This window comes from Lissotriton helveticus, chromosome 5_1 (genome assembly GCF_964261635.1).
Source record: "Lissotriton helveticus chromosome 5_1, aLisHel1.1, whole genome shotgun sequence".
Taxonomy (NCBI): Eukaryota; Metazoa; Chordata; class Amphibia; order Caudata; family Salamandridae; genus Lissotriton; species Lissotriton helveticus.
The window spans coordinates 1683341414-1683359291 of NC_136065.1; the positions used below are offsets into that span (position 1 = coordinate 1683341414).

The 17878-nt window shown below is 45.9% G+C and overlaps 1 protein-coding gene across 1 annotated transcript in view; it reads right to left on the bottom strand.

Annotated features, from left to right (window-relative positions):
* THTPA (thiamine triphosphatase) overlaps positions 1 to 17878 on the bottom strand; it is a gene marked incomplete at its 5' end in the record, with an annotated part of 143953 nt that overhangs the window by 91227 nt on the left and 34848 nt on the right. The window contains one exon of the mRNA XM_078640612.1: positions 6372 to 6929. Within this exon, the coding sequence (XP_078496738.1) occupies positions 6372 to 6929 (558 nt within the window). The remainder of the gene's footprint in view (positions 1 to 6371; positions 6930 to 17878) is intronic.

The window sequence follows — 17878 nt, forward strand, 5'->3', positions numbered from 1 at the left end:
ACCTCCTTCAGGACCTCGCAGCTCTTAATATTATTTTACACAATTTCGGCCCCACCCATAATGCCGGGTACCTCCTTGATCCCATCCTTTCCAATCTTGAATCCATTGTGTGTAGCCCATCTTTACCCATTTTATGGTCAGACCACTACTTGGTGACCTTCTCTGTCACTATTAGCTGCCTGCCCAACTTCCCCTTGACCTCCACAGAACTTAGACCTTCCAGAAACTGGAAAAAACTGGATCCTATAAAATTTAACGCTTGCCTTGAGAACACCAAGCCCCTCACCGAAGTCACCAACATTAAAGCAGAGGCTTTTATTAACAGTTGGTTAACTGAAGCTGTTAACGTATGTCTACCCCAGCAAAAGAAAAAGCACAACCAGCATCACCCCCCCGCGCCCTGGTTCACAGACGTACTGAAAAAAGAAAAAACCTTATGTAAGAACCTTGAGCGCAAATGGCGCATACTTTACGACACAGGCTCTAAGCAAATCTACAAGACCGCCTTAAATAATTACCATACACTTTGTAAAACCGCCAAAAGAGAATATGTCAATATTACCATACTGGAGGCACAAAATCGCCCCAAGGCACTCTTTAAGGTGGTACAAGAATTATCGGGAGCAGCATGTCAGCCCAAAGCGCCCTGCCTAGACGCCTCTCAATGCAATTCCTTGGCTGAATTTTTTATTTCTAAAATTGACGTAATCTATGCTGATTTTGACAAGCCGACCCCCCTCCCCCCTCCCCCAACACTACCTGATCCTGCTAACCAATGTGTCCCTGAAGCCTCTGCGGACAAGTTTTCCACTTTTTTGCAACAGACTAGCCCTCCTAACAGGCTTGATCCTGTGACTTCTTTTGAACCCGAAGTCTCAGAGGAAATCCATATTCCACTCGCCCAGCAAATCTGTACCTGGGACCTTCTCAACAGTTCTACGCTCATAAATATCATTAGCAACATCAAATCTGGCTCTCCACTGGACCCACTTCCCCCACTTCCCCCTCAAATATAAAAAATTCTAGATACCCCCTCTCGTAACCTTATTTTGAATCTACTTAATTTCTCCCTTAGAGAAGCCAAGGTTCCCTCCACTTGGAAACATGCCATGATTATGCCACTACTAAAAAAGGCTAACGCAGACCCCAACAACCCATCTAATTTCCGTCCCATTTCTCTTCTCCCCGTCTTTTCAAAAATATTGGAGAAACGTTATCAAACAACTCACCCGGCATGTTGAATCCAATAATATCCTTCACCCATCTCAGTCGGGTTTTAGATCCGGTTTTTCGACAGAATCTACCTTGCTGGGGGTCTCAGAAACTATTCGTTGCCGAGTGGATGGGGGGGGAGACCGTGGCACTCATTTTACTCGACTTGAGTGCCTCTTTTGATACGGTCTCCCACCCCATCCTCATCAATGCCCTCAGATCATCAGGCATCACCGGCTCAGCCCTTAATTGGCTTATTAGTTTTCTTTCAGACCGGACCTTTCAAGTCTTCTCCCCCTCCTCTGTCTCCCAGACCTTTAAATCGGCGCATGGTGTTCCCCAGGGCTCTATTTTAAGCCCCTTACTTTTCAATTTGTATGTCAGTTCTCTGGCTCACATTGCGGAACAAGCGGGGCTAACCATCTACTCATACGCCGATGATACACAGATCATTTACTCTCTTTCAACCGGCTCTCACTCCACTCCCTCTTCCCTCTGTGTTGGCCTTAATAACATTGTCAAGTGGATGCATGATAACAAACTTAAGTTAAACGGGGGAAAACGGAGCTCCTTCTATTTGGTAAGAATACTTCCCTGTGGGGACCCCAGCATTGGCCCACACAAATGGGTACGCTCCCTGTTCCATCTAAAACAGCTCGTAATCTGGGCATCACTTTTGATGATCAACTCTCTATGAAACATCACGTGGTAAAAACCTCCTCCACCTGCATTACCATCATCAAGTGGCTCCGTAAGATCATTTGGATGCTCCCTCAGGAGACCCAGAAAACCGTAGTCCAGGCCTTAATCACCTCTAGACTGGACTACGGCAATATTCTTCTCCTGGGGGCGTGCAAAGAGGTGACCCGTAAATTACAGACAGTCCAAAACATGGCGGCTCGACTGCTCTGTAAACTACCCCACCTATCCCCCACCTCCAACTCTCTTCGTAAACTGCATTGGTTACGCATCGAAAATCGCACGAAATTTAAGGCTCTCTGCTACATGTACAGGATAAATACAGGCCAGGCTCCATCCTACCTTAGTACTTTAGTGCATCGATACTGCCCTGCCCGCACTCTTCGATCTTCCAATCAATACAGGTTTCAAGTTCCCAGAGTTAGGAGAGCCAGGATGGGTGGTCGCTCCTTTTCCGTCCTGGCTCCCTCCCTCTGGAACTCTCTTCCACCTCCTCTGCGCACCGAACCCTGTTACCTCAAGTTTCGCAGAGAAGTCAAGACCTGGTTATTTAACCAATAACTTTGCCTCTGTTTTTCAGCCCGCTCTCCCCCTCAATTGGTCCTTAGCGCCGGTAAACCTCCAGGTAGCTGTGCGCTTTATAGGCTTAAATATAATAATAATAATAATAATAATGTAGTTATATCATCTAGCGAATAAGGTATGGGGTCTGCTGACAAAGCCCAGAGATCTTCTATTATATAATAAGGCTTCTTCTTACCAAGGGTAGGGTGGTTAGGCCTTATAGTCCTTTATCCACTGTCTTTATATGATGACATCTCCCTTTATGATATATGGCCTTGCTGCAATGCTAACAATGTTAGGTTTGAGCATTTTGCTGCTGGTTGTGGCTCGTATACTGCGTTTTAGAGCCTGATAGGTAAAATAAACATTTTAAACTATATTCGTGTTTCGGTTAGTTGTTATTGTGGACATGTACGAGAGAGTACGAAAAGGTGTGTCGGTACCAGGATTCCTGAGAGTGTTGTGTTCTGGGGGTGTCAAATCATTTGCTTCTTCATGAATGTGTAGGAGAGCTAGTGAGACACTATAGCTAGTCGGTCCTGGGTTCGTGGGCACTAGGGTGGTGGGAAGGCTTAGCTCCTATACACCGAGGTCCCATATTGCTGTGCATAGTTCTGTGTATGTGCAGAATCCCTGCAACAGTGTGAACCCCAGCTCAACATTTTGTCTTCCTTTGGTTAGCAGGAGTAGGTGGAATGTGGACTTTTTTTAAAGCTTGTGTACGTTCTGATCATGCAGGCCAGCCTTGCTTGATCTCCACGTCCTTCCTCCTTCATGGGGTGTATCTGATCAGCACGTAGGGCCGGGCGAAATTTCATTCACAGCAGCGTAATTCTGCATAATTAGCAACATTTCAAGATACAAATGTAACCCACAATGCCACAGAAAGTAATAGAGACTTCATTTGGATATAATCCGATATTTGGAGCATGGGAAGAAAGCGAACAAACCAGGTGTGATTGCGGTTTGCATTACGTACAATTTTGCACTTGTTTAAATTGCAAAATGTATCCTCGTGTCAAAAATGGATGTGGGGATTCTTTTCACACTTAAAAATAGTGCAATATACTAAAGCTATCATTTCTCGTGATAACGCATACCTTTTTGGGCATTCCACTTTATTTCTGCTAAGGAAATGAAGTACCTTTCACCTAGGCCTATTCGACAGTTGGCATTATACCTCCCTTTAACAAAGAATAATAAAATACATTTGTGTAGTTGTTAAGAGTGTAAGGTCGTTACGCAAGAGTCTGGAGCTACTTGGGTTGCAGGTAAGTTCTTTATTCCATGTTAGGCCCCTAGGTTGCAGCAATGGCAGGTAAGTCCTGTCAGGACTCCATTCTCCCACCAATTGTGCTTATTTCCTAGCTCCCACAGAAGATCACCCAACATCATTCTATTACATCATTCACTCTCAGTATTCCAGGTACAAGCTCAGACATGCAGGGAATGCGAACACTCAGGATGCTACTGCTCCTATCATCAGTTTCCATTATTGCCCTATTGTCATTCCCATTTTTCCCCTCTGCCAACCTTTTACTCATTTAACAGCAATTCTGCCTGGCGCCTGTTGCCCATTGGATTGGGCCTTCGCGATTACCCCTTCTTTTGTGGCTAGCTTGATGCTGTGTAGCTGCCAATAAATTGTAGCCTGTGTAGCAGTTTTAATTGTGCTCCTATCTCACACGTACCTTCACCCATCACACCGCGAGGCGTTGCCTCCGATAGCAAAATAAACTCACTCTGGTGGTCGTTACGCACAATATTAAAATACTTCCCACATACACAGTGTGGCTCTATCTGTGAAATTGCCTAAATGCCCCATACAGGAGTAGTAATGCTATACACATAACATAATACAATCAGGACTCATCATCCCTGTAAATCAAGACCAAAACTGGGGTCAGTCAAACCAATCTGGAGCCAATCATCACGTAACCAGAAGATACCCATAGAAGCCAGAGCCCAACAGGATTCAGGACAAACATGGGTCCCATGAAATTCTGCGCCATCACACACCTAACCAGAGCCCAACTATATGAACCAGGACCACAACCAGGGCGGATCAAAACCCTTTTGTGAGCTAACACACAACTAACTTGAGCGAACCCACACAAATCAGCACAAAACCTGGAATCAACAAAACCAGTCAAGATGTAACTGACACCTAATAACCAAAACTTATACCCAAACTGGAAATTTAACTGGATGAAGGAGAATAGCCCATGAGACTCAATGTTATTACCGCAAATCAATGTTGTTCATATTGTAATTCCCTGCATTGTAACTCTTGCGGTTCAATTACTTTGAAATTTTGCTGCTAAACTGAAAGTATAATTTAGTTGATTTAATTGGATAGGACTTGCATTTCACTCAACTTCCTATTCTCATTCCTCACTCCAATTTTGCTAATCGATCCCACTTCCCTAAGCATCTAAGTGACAAGTGACTTAGTTTTTTAATTAAATCATACTAATTGTTTTGCTCTTTTAAACTAATAGTTTTCTTCAAGTAAACTTTTAGGCCTATTTGATTAAAATTAACCACATGGTGCTGTTCCATCTAACATTTTGCCAAACACCTTTACAACCGTCAGTTAGATTTCCAACCGTCGGTTAGATTCTGTCTGACCAGTCAGGATATTTAAGAGCATTCCCACCCAACTAGGATATCGAAGTATCTTCACATACCACTGGCATCTCCATGTCATCTCCAACTAGCTAAGACCATAATGGCACTCCAAGCCAACTAGAGCTTCCAATCACTTTCCCATTGAACCAGGAGCTTTATTATTTTTCCAATACAACTGGGACAGAGAGGACACTGGCCAAACAACCATGATCCATCCCAAAGCTTCTTTCCATCCCACTAAGTTCTCAAATAATCTGCCAATCGCAAGGAAACCTGACTGTTGTCTTGTGATTAATAGGAGGTTCCAGAGGGTTTTCCCACTCCCAGTGGGACCTCGGATAGTCTTCCCTTCTCCATCCGGTATCCTCATTCCCAGCAATACCTCAAAGTGTCTCCCAATCTTATGCAAGACACCTCAGCATCTTCCACCCAACAGATCTACCCAAACTAAACGGGACCCCAAAGGTTGTCCCATATTGTTCCATATTGTCCCATATTGTTGTCCATATTGTTCCATATGAGACGTCAGTCTTCTCATTCCAATTCGAAATCCAAATTGACTTTCTGTGCTAATCTGTTCTACAGATGGCTTTCTCATCTCAGTGGAACCTGAGAGAGTCTTCCTATCCTCAGTGGGACTCCACCAAGTCAATCCACCCCATGGTGACTGAAAAACCAGACCCAATGCAGTAACTCTTCCCGTTCAAAAAGCATCAACTTGTATTTTTTTTTTCAATAAAGGGATATCGGAGGCTGTTAACAGCTCAACACACACGGTCTTTCTCACCCCCTGAGACCCCAGTAGGTCACATCAACCAAGTTGTGAGGGCTTTCTATTCCCAATACCTTCCCAGAACCTTCCCTCCTCACCTCCTTGAGAGCTTGCACAGCATGGGGATGAGGAGCAGATCCCTTAGACAGACTCCCAGGTCTGGTGGAACTTCAGCACAGCCCAGTAACCTAACCTAGTGGTCCCATCAAACCGCCTGAGCAGCCCAACTGAATCCCTGAGGCATCTCTAAATGCAATATGGGAAAGAAGGAAGAAAGATGGCGACTCCACTGAGAGATGCTATCTTTCCACCTCAATTTATTATTACGGTATTACCACAAATATGAGACAGGGAAGGAAATTTGTTGGACTCTTGATCATCAACTCTCAATTTTGCAGTTTTCAATTGCACAAAATTCTGCTATAAAATCTCCTAAAAGCTTTGAGATGATTTAGTGTGTCATATGTAAGAAAGCATACTTTCAGTGTCTCACCTAGTTCTGTGCACACCTGATTCACCTTCGTCAGCGCCTCTTCAACCTTGTCTGCCGAGTCCACTACCACCTCCACCTCGCCCACTGCAAAGTTGAAGTCCGCCTCATCCAGGTCTACGTGCACCTGGCCACTTGGCAACGTATAGCTCCTCCGATCTGTTACATATGTAGCAAAGGCCTCCAGCCCCAGCAGGCCCAGAAGCTCCTCCATACTCGAGGGGCTCATCATCTGTGCTACTCCAAGGGCCTGGCATAAATGGGACATAATCGCCACATGCTCGGTCACCTCGCAATACTGTGTAGATGGTCCGCCATGACCGCCTGTAGGTGCCACAGGCCGCTTGAGTTCCCAGCCTTCCTCACGCTGCCGCAGCCAGTGGTCTTGCAGTGTTAGGGCATAGTCTGTGGTATCATAATATGTGTCACGGAAAACAAGGTGCTTAGTCAGACTGGCGCCCAGTTCTAACAGTCGTGCCTCAGTCTCAGGGCCAAAGACAAATTTCCGTTCCACTTCCACAGCTTCAGACACCATAGTGCTGCGGTCTTGAGAGCGGTTACCTGTGAAGCAAGAGAAAAAAGACAGAGTTACTAATTGCTGAATGACAGTTATGCACCTGATATATCCTTGTTTCTAGCCCAAACTCACATGACCCCATTCTGAGCCAAGGTGCAATCAGGAGACCGTTTGCTAAGGCTTTCCTGTCACCAAATTTGTATTCCATGTCACAGTAATAACCTGGGGACCCCTTATCTACTGACATGGGTGTACGTATGACTGGGGGGCATGTCTTCCTGATTACTTGGTTGCAAAAGCACTTTGAACGCAGGGGGGCAGTCAGGGGAGCGTGTTTTGGGAGAGAGAGTCTGCGGTAAGCAGCCAGTTGGCAGCTGAGAAGTTAGGCTGCCAGCCCATGAACCCGGGAGTACCTCAGCAAAGTGCTTCGGATGAGGCACTTCAATCAGGCATGGGCCCAACCAGGCAACCGGTTGGTTTTAAACCACCAGAAAACATACCCCTCGTGGCCATCCTGATCTCAGGTCTTGAAAGCCGGACACAGGGCACTGGATACGAGGGGCTGCACGGAAACCTGATGAACACGTAAACTATGAGGCAGCAAGTCGATGACAATTGAAACGTCACAAATTTTAGGCTTTAAACCCAGTGCTGAGAAGGGCACTTGTAGGGTTCTACTTCGTCTGTATATTTGCGCCAGAATTGTTCAGCCAGCGTTTCAGCTGATCTGTGTGTTTTCGTGGAACACAAGGGAATTGCTCCCTCGTGCCAGCTCAGAGGATTATGTTGCTCACCCTGGCACTTCCTGTTCCCACGGATGTGGCGATAGATGCCTTCTTGGCACAGTAGATGGACCCCAGTGGACAGGTGACGTCACAAGTGTGACGTAGAACCTGTTTTAGGATTGAAGGAAGACTCATAGGGCCAGATGTACATGTAAGGATGAGCACTTCCCTGAATGCATGTGACCTGTTGTGTACCTCGGCTATTGCCACGCTTGTGGTGTTGTTGTCCGAGACCAGTTTAGATGTAATATATTCCTGCGGTCTGCAAGAAAGTTCTTGCAAATAACCTCCGCATTCGGAGTAAGTTCATAAAGATCTAAGCAGTGCATTAAGCATGACGCGTGGGTTTATTTCTTAGGTGACACAGGCTTCTCGGATCAAATAAACCAGCTGAGGCGTGCCTGTTTCTTTCTATTTATGAATCTAGTTCACAGTTCAGGAGGATGCATAGGTAATCCACTATGTACACATCAGTGCTGCATTTGTCCTATGCAAACAGGCATTTGCGAGCCCTCCCCTGTAAAGGCAAGCGTGAGACCCTACTTAGGAAAACAATCAATCCCCACTGCCCCAATCACACCTTACACCCTTATCGCCTTGTATCCTGCCCTCCCACCCTCTCCCAGCTCCAATACCCCACTGTCCCATTCACATGCCACTTCCATACCTCCTCACATCTTCGAAATGACACACAGCACCCCAACTCCTACTGCACCCCCAACACCACCGCTACTCATAATGTTCCAATCACACCTCAGACCCTTACCTCCTCACATCCCACCTTTCCAAACACCCCTTCTCCCCTCACAAATACTCCCACCGCCCCACACGCCCCACACATAACCCATATCCAAACCGCCTCACACCCCGCTTTTGCACCCCCCCTATCGATAAACACACAGAAAGATTGCAGTACATTGAACCAGACTACGGCTCCCCACCCCAAACGACATTCATGGCTCAACCGCACCTCCCTCACCTACAATCCATACATTAAATAGGCTACCTCATTTCCAAAGCTGACTCCACTCAGCTAGAATTGATCCTCCCGTGTGACTGTGTCTGACCACTACATCATTACGTTCAACATGAATCAGTTAAATTACCCTCTGCACAACCCACATGAACGAAAATTTGGAAGAGGGATCTGAAAAATCTCACCTCCAACTTACTCTCAACCGCCAACCCTAACAGCCTGCTTCCCCCGAAAGGCTCATCCAGTGTTCATAGTCTGACCTACCATTACTTCCACTCCATGAACATGTTACTAAACAAACTAGCTCCCCTACAACTGAAAAGAGTCACCACAAAAGATTCAAAACCGTGGTATGATGGTAGGTTAAATGAAGACAGGCCATTCCTTAGATTAATCAAATAACGGTGGAGATCTGTTCCATCTTCTGGCCACCTCAAGCTACTAAGATTCATGAGAAACTCCAATTACAGAAAGATCAAACGATCAAAAGTGTACTTCTTCAGTACTCAACTAGACCAAGCCAAGAACTGTCCCAAAAAGCTATTCGAATTAATCAAAGGGCAAACTAAGGGTATACCTTCCAACACCAGGATACCCCCGACACACTACACAATTGCGAGGAATGTGCCTCCTTCTTTACTATAAAGACGAAAAACATAAAGATGGACCTTCTCAACGACCTAATATCCCTTACCGACACTCAGATGGACACTCCAATGCCCACACCAGCAGCCCCACCCATATGCTCCGCAAAGTTCGGCCTCGAAAAACAATGCATCTCGGTCCTCCTTCAACTTGTATAGTGAAGAAACTATACAAAAAATTCTAACTGCATTGAACCCCTCCTACCACTTCACAGACCCTCTTCCCGCAAACTACCTAAAATGCTTAATTCCACGTTCAATGCCTCTATGGACCAAGATCATAAACACCTCCCTCCTTAAAGGAACCATCCCAGAAATCCTTAAAGCAGGGCAGGTATCCCCTATCTTAAAGAAGCCATCGGCGGACCCGTCGGACTCAAACAACTATCGCCCAATTACCAACATCCCCACTCTGGCCAAACTCTTAGAAAAATGTGTTCACACACATCTGGGCAACCACATAGATGATTTCAACCTGCTCAACAAATACCAATCAGGCTTCCGGGTAGGTCACAGTACCGAATCAGCCATGACACACATAATAGATGACGCACTAAAAATCCTTGACCAAAACGAAGCCTGTTTACTAATCTTGCTTGACCTATCTTCGGCCTTTGACACAGTCAAACATGACAACTTGCTAGATCTCCTGAAATACAGAATGGGATTATTCGGTTCTGTGCTTACTTGGTTCACCTCTTTCCTCCAAAATAGATCACAAAGATTCAAGGTTAATCAATCCTTTTCCAAACCTGTCCCAGTAACTTTAGGAGCACAGCAGTGATCATCCCTCTCACCCACTCTTTTCAACCTTTTCATGGAACCACTCACCGAACTTCTCAGCGCATCTAAGGTCCATTATCACATGTACGCAGATGATGCACAACTCTACATAATGATTCACTCACTTGAAGACATCAAATCTCTCAACTCAACGCTTCAAGAAACTCAGAAATGGCTGGCCGAAAACCATTTGAAGCTAAACACCCTTAAAACTGAATTCCTCTTAATCGCTCCCCCCAACCAATCGACCATCATCCTCGAGAGGCTGAATCACCTAACAGCACTCAAATGTGAACCACTCATTGTCGACTCAGTGAAATCACTGGGAATAACGTTGGACAGAAACCTAAACATGCAGAAACACATCAGTGCCTCTACAAAAAGAGCACATTTTCAGATGAACACCTTGAGAAGACTGAAACCCTTCCTGCCCCCAAATGACTTCTAACAGGCAGTGCAAGCTTTAATAATCCCAAGAGTGGAATATGAGAGTGTCGCTCTTTGTGGCCTTCCCAGATCAACGACGGCCCCTCTAAGAGCCACAATTAGCACAGCGGCTAGACTCATCACAGCCTCCAAAAGAAATTGTCACACCTCCCCGGACCTTAGAGCCCTCTAACTGGCTACCTTTCCAGGTGAGAATTCATCTGAAAATTGCATGTATGACGCACAAGGCCCCACACCACAATACCCCAAGTTATCTAGCTCAGAAGCTGGTGCTCTCCTGTGGTAAAAGATCCACCAGGAGCTCCAAGAATCTTCTTCTGAAACCGCAAAGATTTCCCAAGAAATAGACATACAACTGGACCTTCTCAGGAATGGCCCCCAGGATCTGGAATGCTTTAACCCCTCTACTGCCTATTTCAAAAAAAAAAATTAAATCTATTCTCATGGCTAGGTTTACTTGAACTATTTATAGATCTGTGTTTTTACTTACTGTCCTGTATCAGACCTCTCAAAAAGATGTGAAATTCTATTCTCAAATTATTTATATAACCATGTAATAGATCTGCTAGCTTGTGTTTAGCTACTACTGTGTACTAGACTCATTCATATATTTTTTTGCTATGTCTGTCTCTGTTTCTTACATCTGTCCTGTAAAGAGCTATGATAACTTTACTACGTGTCTTGAGGGCGGCCGACAGGATGGTCCAGAGTAGCATTTAATAAGGCGGGATTCTGTATCATTAAGGCGTTCCTTATGTCATATTTATGAAAAAGACATGAATAAATAAGTTGAAGACTATCGTACATATCTGCTCTAACAAAAAGCTTCATTGGAAGTACGTTTCAGCCCATAATATCCAAGGATATCACCTCTCAGAGAGAAGAGAAGATCTTTTTATAATCAGTCAATAGCCTATAAAGGGTTCTCTTGGCTATCAGACTCTATCCTGCATTATGTTCTATTGCAGTTTGAAAACAAAGAATCAAGTATAAAGAATGTCCGTCTACCTGTAGCATGTCCCCTGGGAAGTGAAAGGTCATATCTGGAAAGGTCCTGAGGAAGGTGGTATTCAACCACCGAAACGCTCGTCGACCTAGTGCGGAATCTCATGCTTGGCATTTGAGATTTATCTTGTGGCAGAGATTTTCTTTGTCATTCAGATCTCGCCCGTGTACAGATATTGTTTGAGTGAATTTAGTGAGAGTGAGGTTGGAATGGTATGATTGTTGTAAGAGTGTTGTGTATCCAAGGGTATAGATTCTTTTTTGATTGTCATTTTTCAAAAATATTGTTTTTTATTATGTATATATTGAATTGAAGCAATTGCGCTTTTTTGATGGTGTCTTTTCTATGATGTATTCACACATAGAAACTATGAAATAATGAGAAAAAGAAATGAAAAGCAATACTTTTTTGGTACATACAAAAGATAAAATGAGTTTTTTATAAAAAAAGTGATAATTTAAAAAAATATATATATATCTTGTGAAAATAAAAAATAAAATGAACTACTTGTGTTTGTCACTAATGTACTTTTAAAATGGATTATAAAAAATTGGAAGCATGTCATTATTGAAGTACTTTGGTCAATGAGGGAAAACTTATATTTCTTTGTTTGTTCATTCCCCTCTTTCCCTGACCTACTTTAATCCTCAGGGGGTCCCTTTATTTCTGCTAAGAGCTCCGATACCCGCAAGGTTCTTGTTCACGCTATATAAAACTTTCAAAATAAAACAAATATATATAAAAATAAAAATCAATAGCACGTAGCTGTGGACTTACAAGGAGCAAATGTTTGCCCAAAATCGAGGCAACTTTGCGATGTGTGCGCTTGGACTTTTATCCCTCATGAGACAAACTGGGGACCATCAAAATACAGTGGGAAAAAATTGAGATTCAGCTAATCACCCCGATGAGAGTGAGTAGCACTCAAAGATGGAGCCTCACGTTGCATCTTTACGAAAGTGGTGACGTCATGTATTAAAATGATGTTCGACATGTTCTACACACTGTACTTCTTCTGGTGCGACAACTGGAGAGCCCTGGGTGTGCAATTTGTTATTGGCATTGGCCTGGACGTGATCCCAGCGATTGTGTTGCCACGCGACCATGTGCGTTAAACATTTGTGACTGAAGAGGGCGCTGCTGACTCCAAGCTCCTGTAAAGACAGTGGTTAGCATTTGCGTGTGACTCACAATGTATGATGTGAAATAAGGAATTCCAGTTGTGATGAATCAGGATCAAAATAGGGCATATTGATTGCTGGATTGTGTCGGTACACTCGTAATATGGTGACGTGGAGCCAGAAATGCTGAGTCCATGAAGAAACTATGGGTCTTCTGTCATCATCACCACAGCAAACTGTATCAGAACACCGCTGCGGAGCTTTGAAAACTGCTGTTGGAACTGCTGCAGGGGTCGAAGTGCTCTGCCGGAGCCCACCGCTGGCACTGCCCAATGCCAGAATTTGCCAGATTCCAAATATGACCAGTCTTGATTGGACCTCGTGCATCTCTTTCCTCCACCCTGCACTGCCTGTCTCTTTATATCACTCTACCAGGGTCTTTTCCATCCCACTGTCCTGCTTATGTCACTGTTTTTTCTAACTTTGCTTCTGCTCTTTCTCCCTTTCTGCTTTACTTCGTCTCTTGCTCTGGATCAAAGTTTGATGATGAAAAATATGTCCTGGTCTCCAAATCCAGTGCCAGTACAGTACCCACCACCGGCACAGGGCAGCATAAATCAAGCACTGCTGACCCATCCAGACCTGGCACCCATCCAGACCTGGCACAGGTTTATGAGACCTATTCCGAAAGTCAGCACTCTAAGGTTAGTGAAAGTCCAGAGGAAGAAACATCACTGGGGATCTGTACAGCATGTTCCTCCGATAGAAACTAGCTGATGATGTCACAGCTGCCAAGTGCAGAGCAGGAGTATGAGTGTTTCACTGCGAGAAGTCCACAGAAGGAATATCGATGCATCTGGGCAGAAAGCCAATCTTGTGTGGGACAGCAGTGTGCGACACAAGGGGACACTGTATGCCCTGATCACCAACGATGGTACCTGAGGTGGAGTAGTACAGCTGACAAGTTCGGATGCTTTAATGCACTGAACAGCAATACCCTGGCTGCCAGGATAGGAATTCAACTGCAGGAATGGGATGACCCCAGGCATGATCTACAATCAGGTCAAGAAGCTGGCACCAAACCCAATGCATGTCCTAAAGTCAAGCAGTGATGGAGAGCCTCAGGCATGCTGTATTTGTCAGGTCGAGAATCTGGCACCGAGCTCAAACCATGTCCTAAAGTCAAGCAGTGATGGAGAGCCTCAGGAATGCTGTATTTATCAGGTCGAGAATCTGGCACCGAGCCCAATCCATGTCCTAAAGTCAAGCAGTGAAGGAGAGCCTCAGGCATGCTGTATTTATCAGGTCGAGAAGCTAGCACCGAGCCCAATCCATGTCCTAAAGTCAAGCAGTGATGGAGAGCCTCAGGCATGCTGTATTTATCAAGTCGAGAATCTGGCACCAAACCCAATCCATGTCCTAAAGTCAAGCAGTGATGGAGAGCCTCAGGCATGCTGTATTTGTCAGGTCGAGAATCTGGCACCGAGCCCAATCCATGTCCTAAAGTCAAGCAGTGATGGAGAGCCTCAGGCATGCTGTATTTATCAGGTCGAGAAGCTAGCACCGAGCCCAATCCATTTTTTGTTGTTGTTTTTTTTGTTTTTAAAAAGACCTTTATTGTCCAACATACAGTGTACACAGCATTTAGCTTACAACCCAGTCGGGCCAGCTGCGAGCAATTAATATTATGCTAGATGGGATAAGCGAACACAGCTTCAAGGCCGACAACCCTGGGGTTCGGCAGCATATAGCAACATGTCACATAACTCTGCAATCATACAATCATTCGGTGTTGCGAAAGTGTGAGGTCTGTGGATTTTCCGTATAGGGTCTGTGGATTCAGGGTTGCTACGTTGGGTTGGCACTCATTAACAGCATCCGTGTCGGTCGAGCCCACTATGTCTTTCATGCGTCATTGGGAAGGGTATCAGTGTGGGTCAACATTCAGGTGAATACGGAGTTATATGAACGAGTGACGAGATTGCTCAGTGTCTAAGCGTGTTTGGAGCACATGGCCGCCTTGCTCGCCCACCCTGACGAAAAAGACTTCCATTTAACTCTGCGCTCGTGTGATGTGCCCAGGCCCTAGCTGTCACGCCCGAGGGCGTCATGTAGTATGAAATGCAGAGTTGTATTCGTATGGGCATGGTCTAAAAGGGGATGACACCAGATTAATAATAAACCATAAAACAGTAACACGAACTATGTAAGAGGCAGGTAGGGGTAGAGTTTGCCATACCGTTGAGAGGGGGGGTTGGAGTCTGTGTGTCAGTCGCGCCATATGGGGCAAGTAGGAGGGAGACCGGGGGGTGGGGGGGAGAAGTGCAGGCTCTCCGCGCGTCAAGGCTACAGGGGGAGGGTCCCCAAGGGCCCGTCGGGCATATCATCCCGGTGCAATCCTACGGTGTCCGGGCCTATGTTGCAGCGCTGTGTGCAGTGACGCATGCCCGGGAAGGGGGGCAGGCAATCGCCAATGTGAAACAGCCAAGCATGTGTCATACGGTGGGCATGGTACAGTGGTAGGATAGGTGGCGTACGGTGTTCTGTATGTGGCTTGCAGGAACCGGTACTGGGGGGGTCAGCACATAGGTCTTCACGTAATCCCTTGTTCCACACATTTCTGCAGAAAGGAGTGTGGGATGCCATCCCAGTGCTGTGCGATAGGGAATTTTCTGAGCCCCGCCGTCTCCTCCCGTTTCAGGACAGAGCTCTCTGCCCGTGCTCAGTTCGTCAGTGACAGGCTCCAGTGTCTGATGTGCGGGGGCGTCGCCGCCTTCCATCGCTTGGTAAGCAGTCTCTTGGCCGTGATGAGCCCGAGATCCCAGAATCTGGTCTGGACTTTGTTCAGTCGCGTACGTTTGTACAATCCTAGTACACAGGCTTCCCACGTGTGTGGCACCTGTTCCTTGGTGCAATGTCGGAGCATCATGGTCACCCCTTCCCAGTACTGTTGGAGGGCAGGGCAGAGCCGTAGCATGTGGAGGAGGTCTGCACCCAGTAGGGAGCAGCGTCCGCAAGCATTGTCTGTGACTGAAAAATACTTATTTATCTTGTCCGGGGTGAGATATGCGCGGTGTAATATGTAAAGCTGTATGATTATGAAGCGAGGGTTGCGGGGGATGTTCACCGGGCCAGCCAGGATCATAGCCCACTCTTTGTCCGTCCAGTCCCTCCCTCTGTCAGTCGCCCACGGTTGCTGAATGTGTGTGTAGGAGGAGTGCTTGCGTTAACCAATGGATGATGCGAGTGCCGTTGCTCATGTCCTACATGTCCTAAAGTCAAGCAGTGATGGAGAGCTTCAGGCATGCTGTATTTATCAGGTCGAGAATCTGGCACCAAACCCAATCCACGTCCTAAAGTCAAGCAGTGATGGAGAGCCTCAGGCATGCTGTATTTATCAGGTCGAGAATCTGGCACCGATCCAATCCATGTCCTAAAGTCAAGCAGTGATGGAGAGCCTCAGGATTCCTGTATTTATCAGGTCGAGAAGCTGGCACCAAACCCAATCCATGTCCTAAAGTCAAGCAGTGATGGAGAGCCTCAGGCATGCTGTATTTATCAGGTCGAGAATCTGGCACCAAGCCCAATCCATGTCCTAAAGTCAAGCAGTGATGGAGAGCCTCAGGCATGCTCTATTTATCAGGTCGAGAATTTGGCACCGAGCCCAATCCATGTCCAAAAGTCGAGCCGTGATGGAGAGCGAACAGGATTGTGCACAAACTACCAGGTGGAGGTGCAGCACCCTAACTGATGGGAGTGAGGGGTTCAAGCCAGAATCCCACAGGTGTCCAGGGAGGTCACTCCACACAACGGTGCTACCCAGCTCCCATCCCCTGGGATTCTTGGGGTGTCTGCTCACAGGCGTCTTGTCCCTACTCCGCCAATGTCGAACTTTCTTCGTATGGTTTCCTTTTTACCTGACCTTGTGGAGCCACAGATCCTTTTACTTATGTTTTAGAAAATAGGGGAACGCTATTTATAAAAGAAAGTATAAAGTGCCGGAGGTTTTGTTTGCTTTTCCAGGAAACAAGATTGTTTGTCTCGAACTGCAAGTCGACGAGAGCGAAGCGACTAATGTGAAGATGAAACCAGTTCAGTGGGGATGGGGTCTGCAGTGCTGCGAGACGAGTGTGATTCCTGGAGTCCTCGTTCAAGGAGCAAGAGGGCCCGGGGAGGGTTCCTGGTGCCCGCCCAGGTCAGATGTTTCACGGGAGCGGACGAGGAACTAAAGACCGATGAATGCAAACACATTTACAACGATAGGAATTTGAGTTACGGAAAAATTGTAGAAAATGAAAATTGGAATTTTTGAAACAAAGTTAAACTTCAGGTGTCACAGTTTGGGAGCTGGCAGACTGCTGGGCCTCGTTAAATTTAGGGCGTGTATAGGACGCCCATTGTGCATGGATGCGGGCTAGAGGACCGAGGGTCTGCTCAATGCCGCTGTGCACACAAGAAAGGCACGGCAAAGTCCCCGTTAGGTACCAGTGATCTTCAGTACAGAGAGTCCCACACTTCCCCATCACAGTCCTTAGCTATGAAAACATCTACCTACAAGGCCTAACTTCACTATTATTTTTTTTCACTCCTCCCCCAAAAAGAGGTAGAGCAGGGTTACTCCTTCCTTGCTACTCCTGTAATAGGAAAATAATATAACATGTCAGCAAAACTTCCCGGGTTCGAGTGAGGGCTCGAAAAAGAGTATGACTCGCTGTAATAAAGGTTATTAGTAAGTAATTAAGATATTTCCGCCGCCTAGCCCTTATCTCTGAGGAGATGGCAAGCTATAATATAAAGGGCATGTAAAAGGAAACCCATAACAACGAGTAATGCAGAGTCCTTGAAACCTTTGGATACACCGTACTACATGGAACGACTGCACAATGTTGGACATAGCAAGAGCAACACCAGGAAAGAACCCCAAATTGCTAAGGCCCCTCCAGTCAATATCCAAGCCATGAGGGGAAAATGTTAGAGCAGAGAATGGGACAAGATTGGCCGTCCGAGAAGATGAAGGATACAAGGCAAAAGCCACTCTAGACTCATGGGCATTTCTCGAAAGAGAGGAAACCAAGATTCCCGGCTCCATGATGGAGCTACTAAGGTGACCTGGGCCTTCTCTGGAAGAACTCTGAAGAGAAACTTAGCTAAAAAGGAAAATGGGAAAAAACTCAGATGGAGGCAGATTTAAGGGGCTACCTAAACATCCATCTCTATAGCCTTTTTGTCTC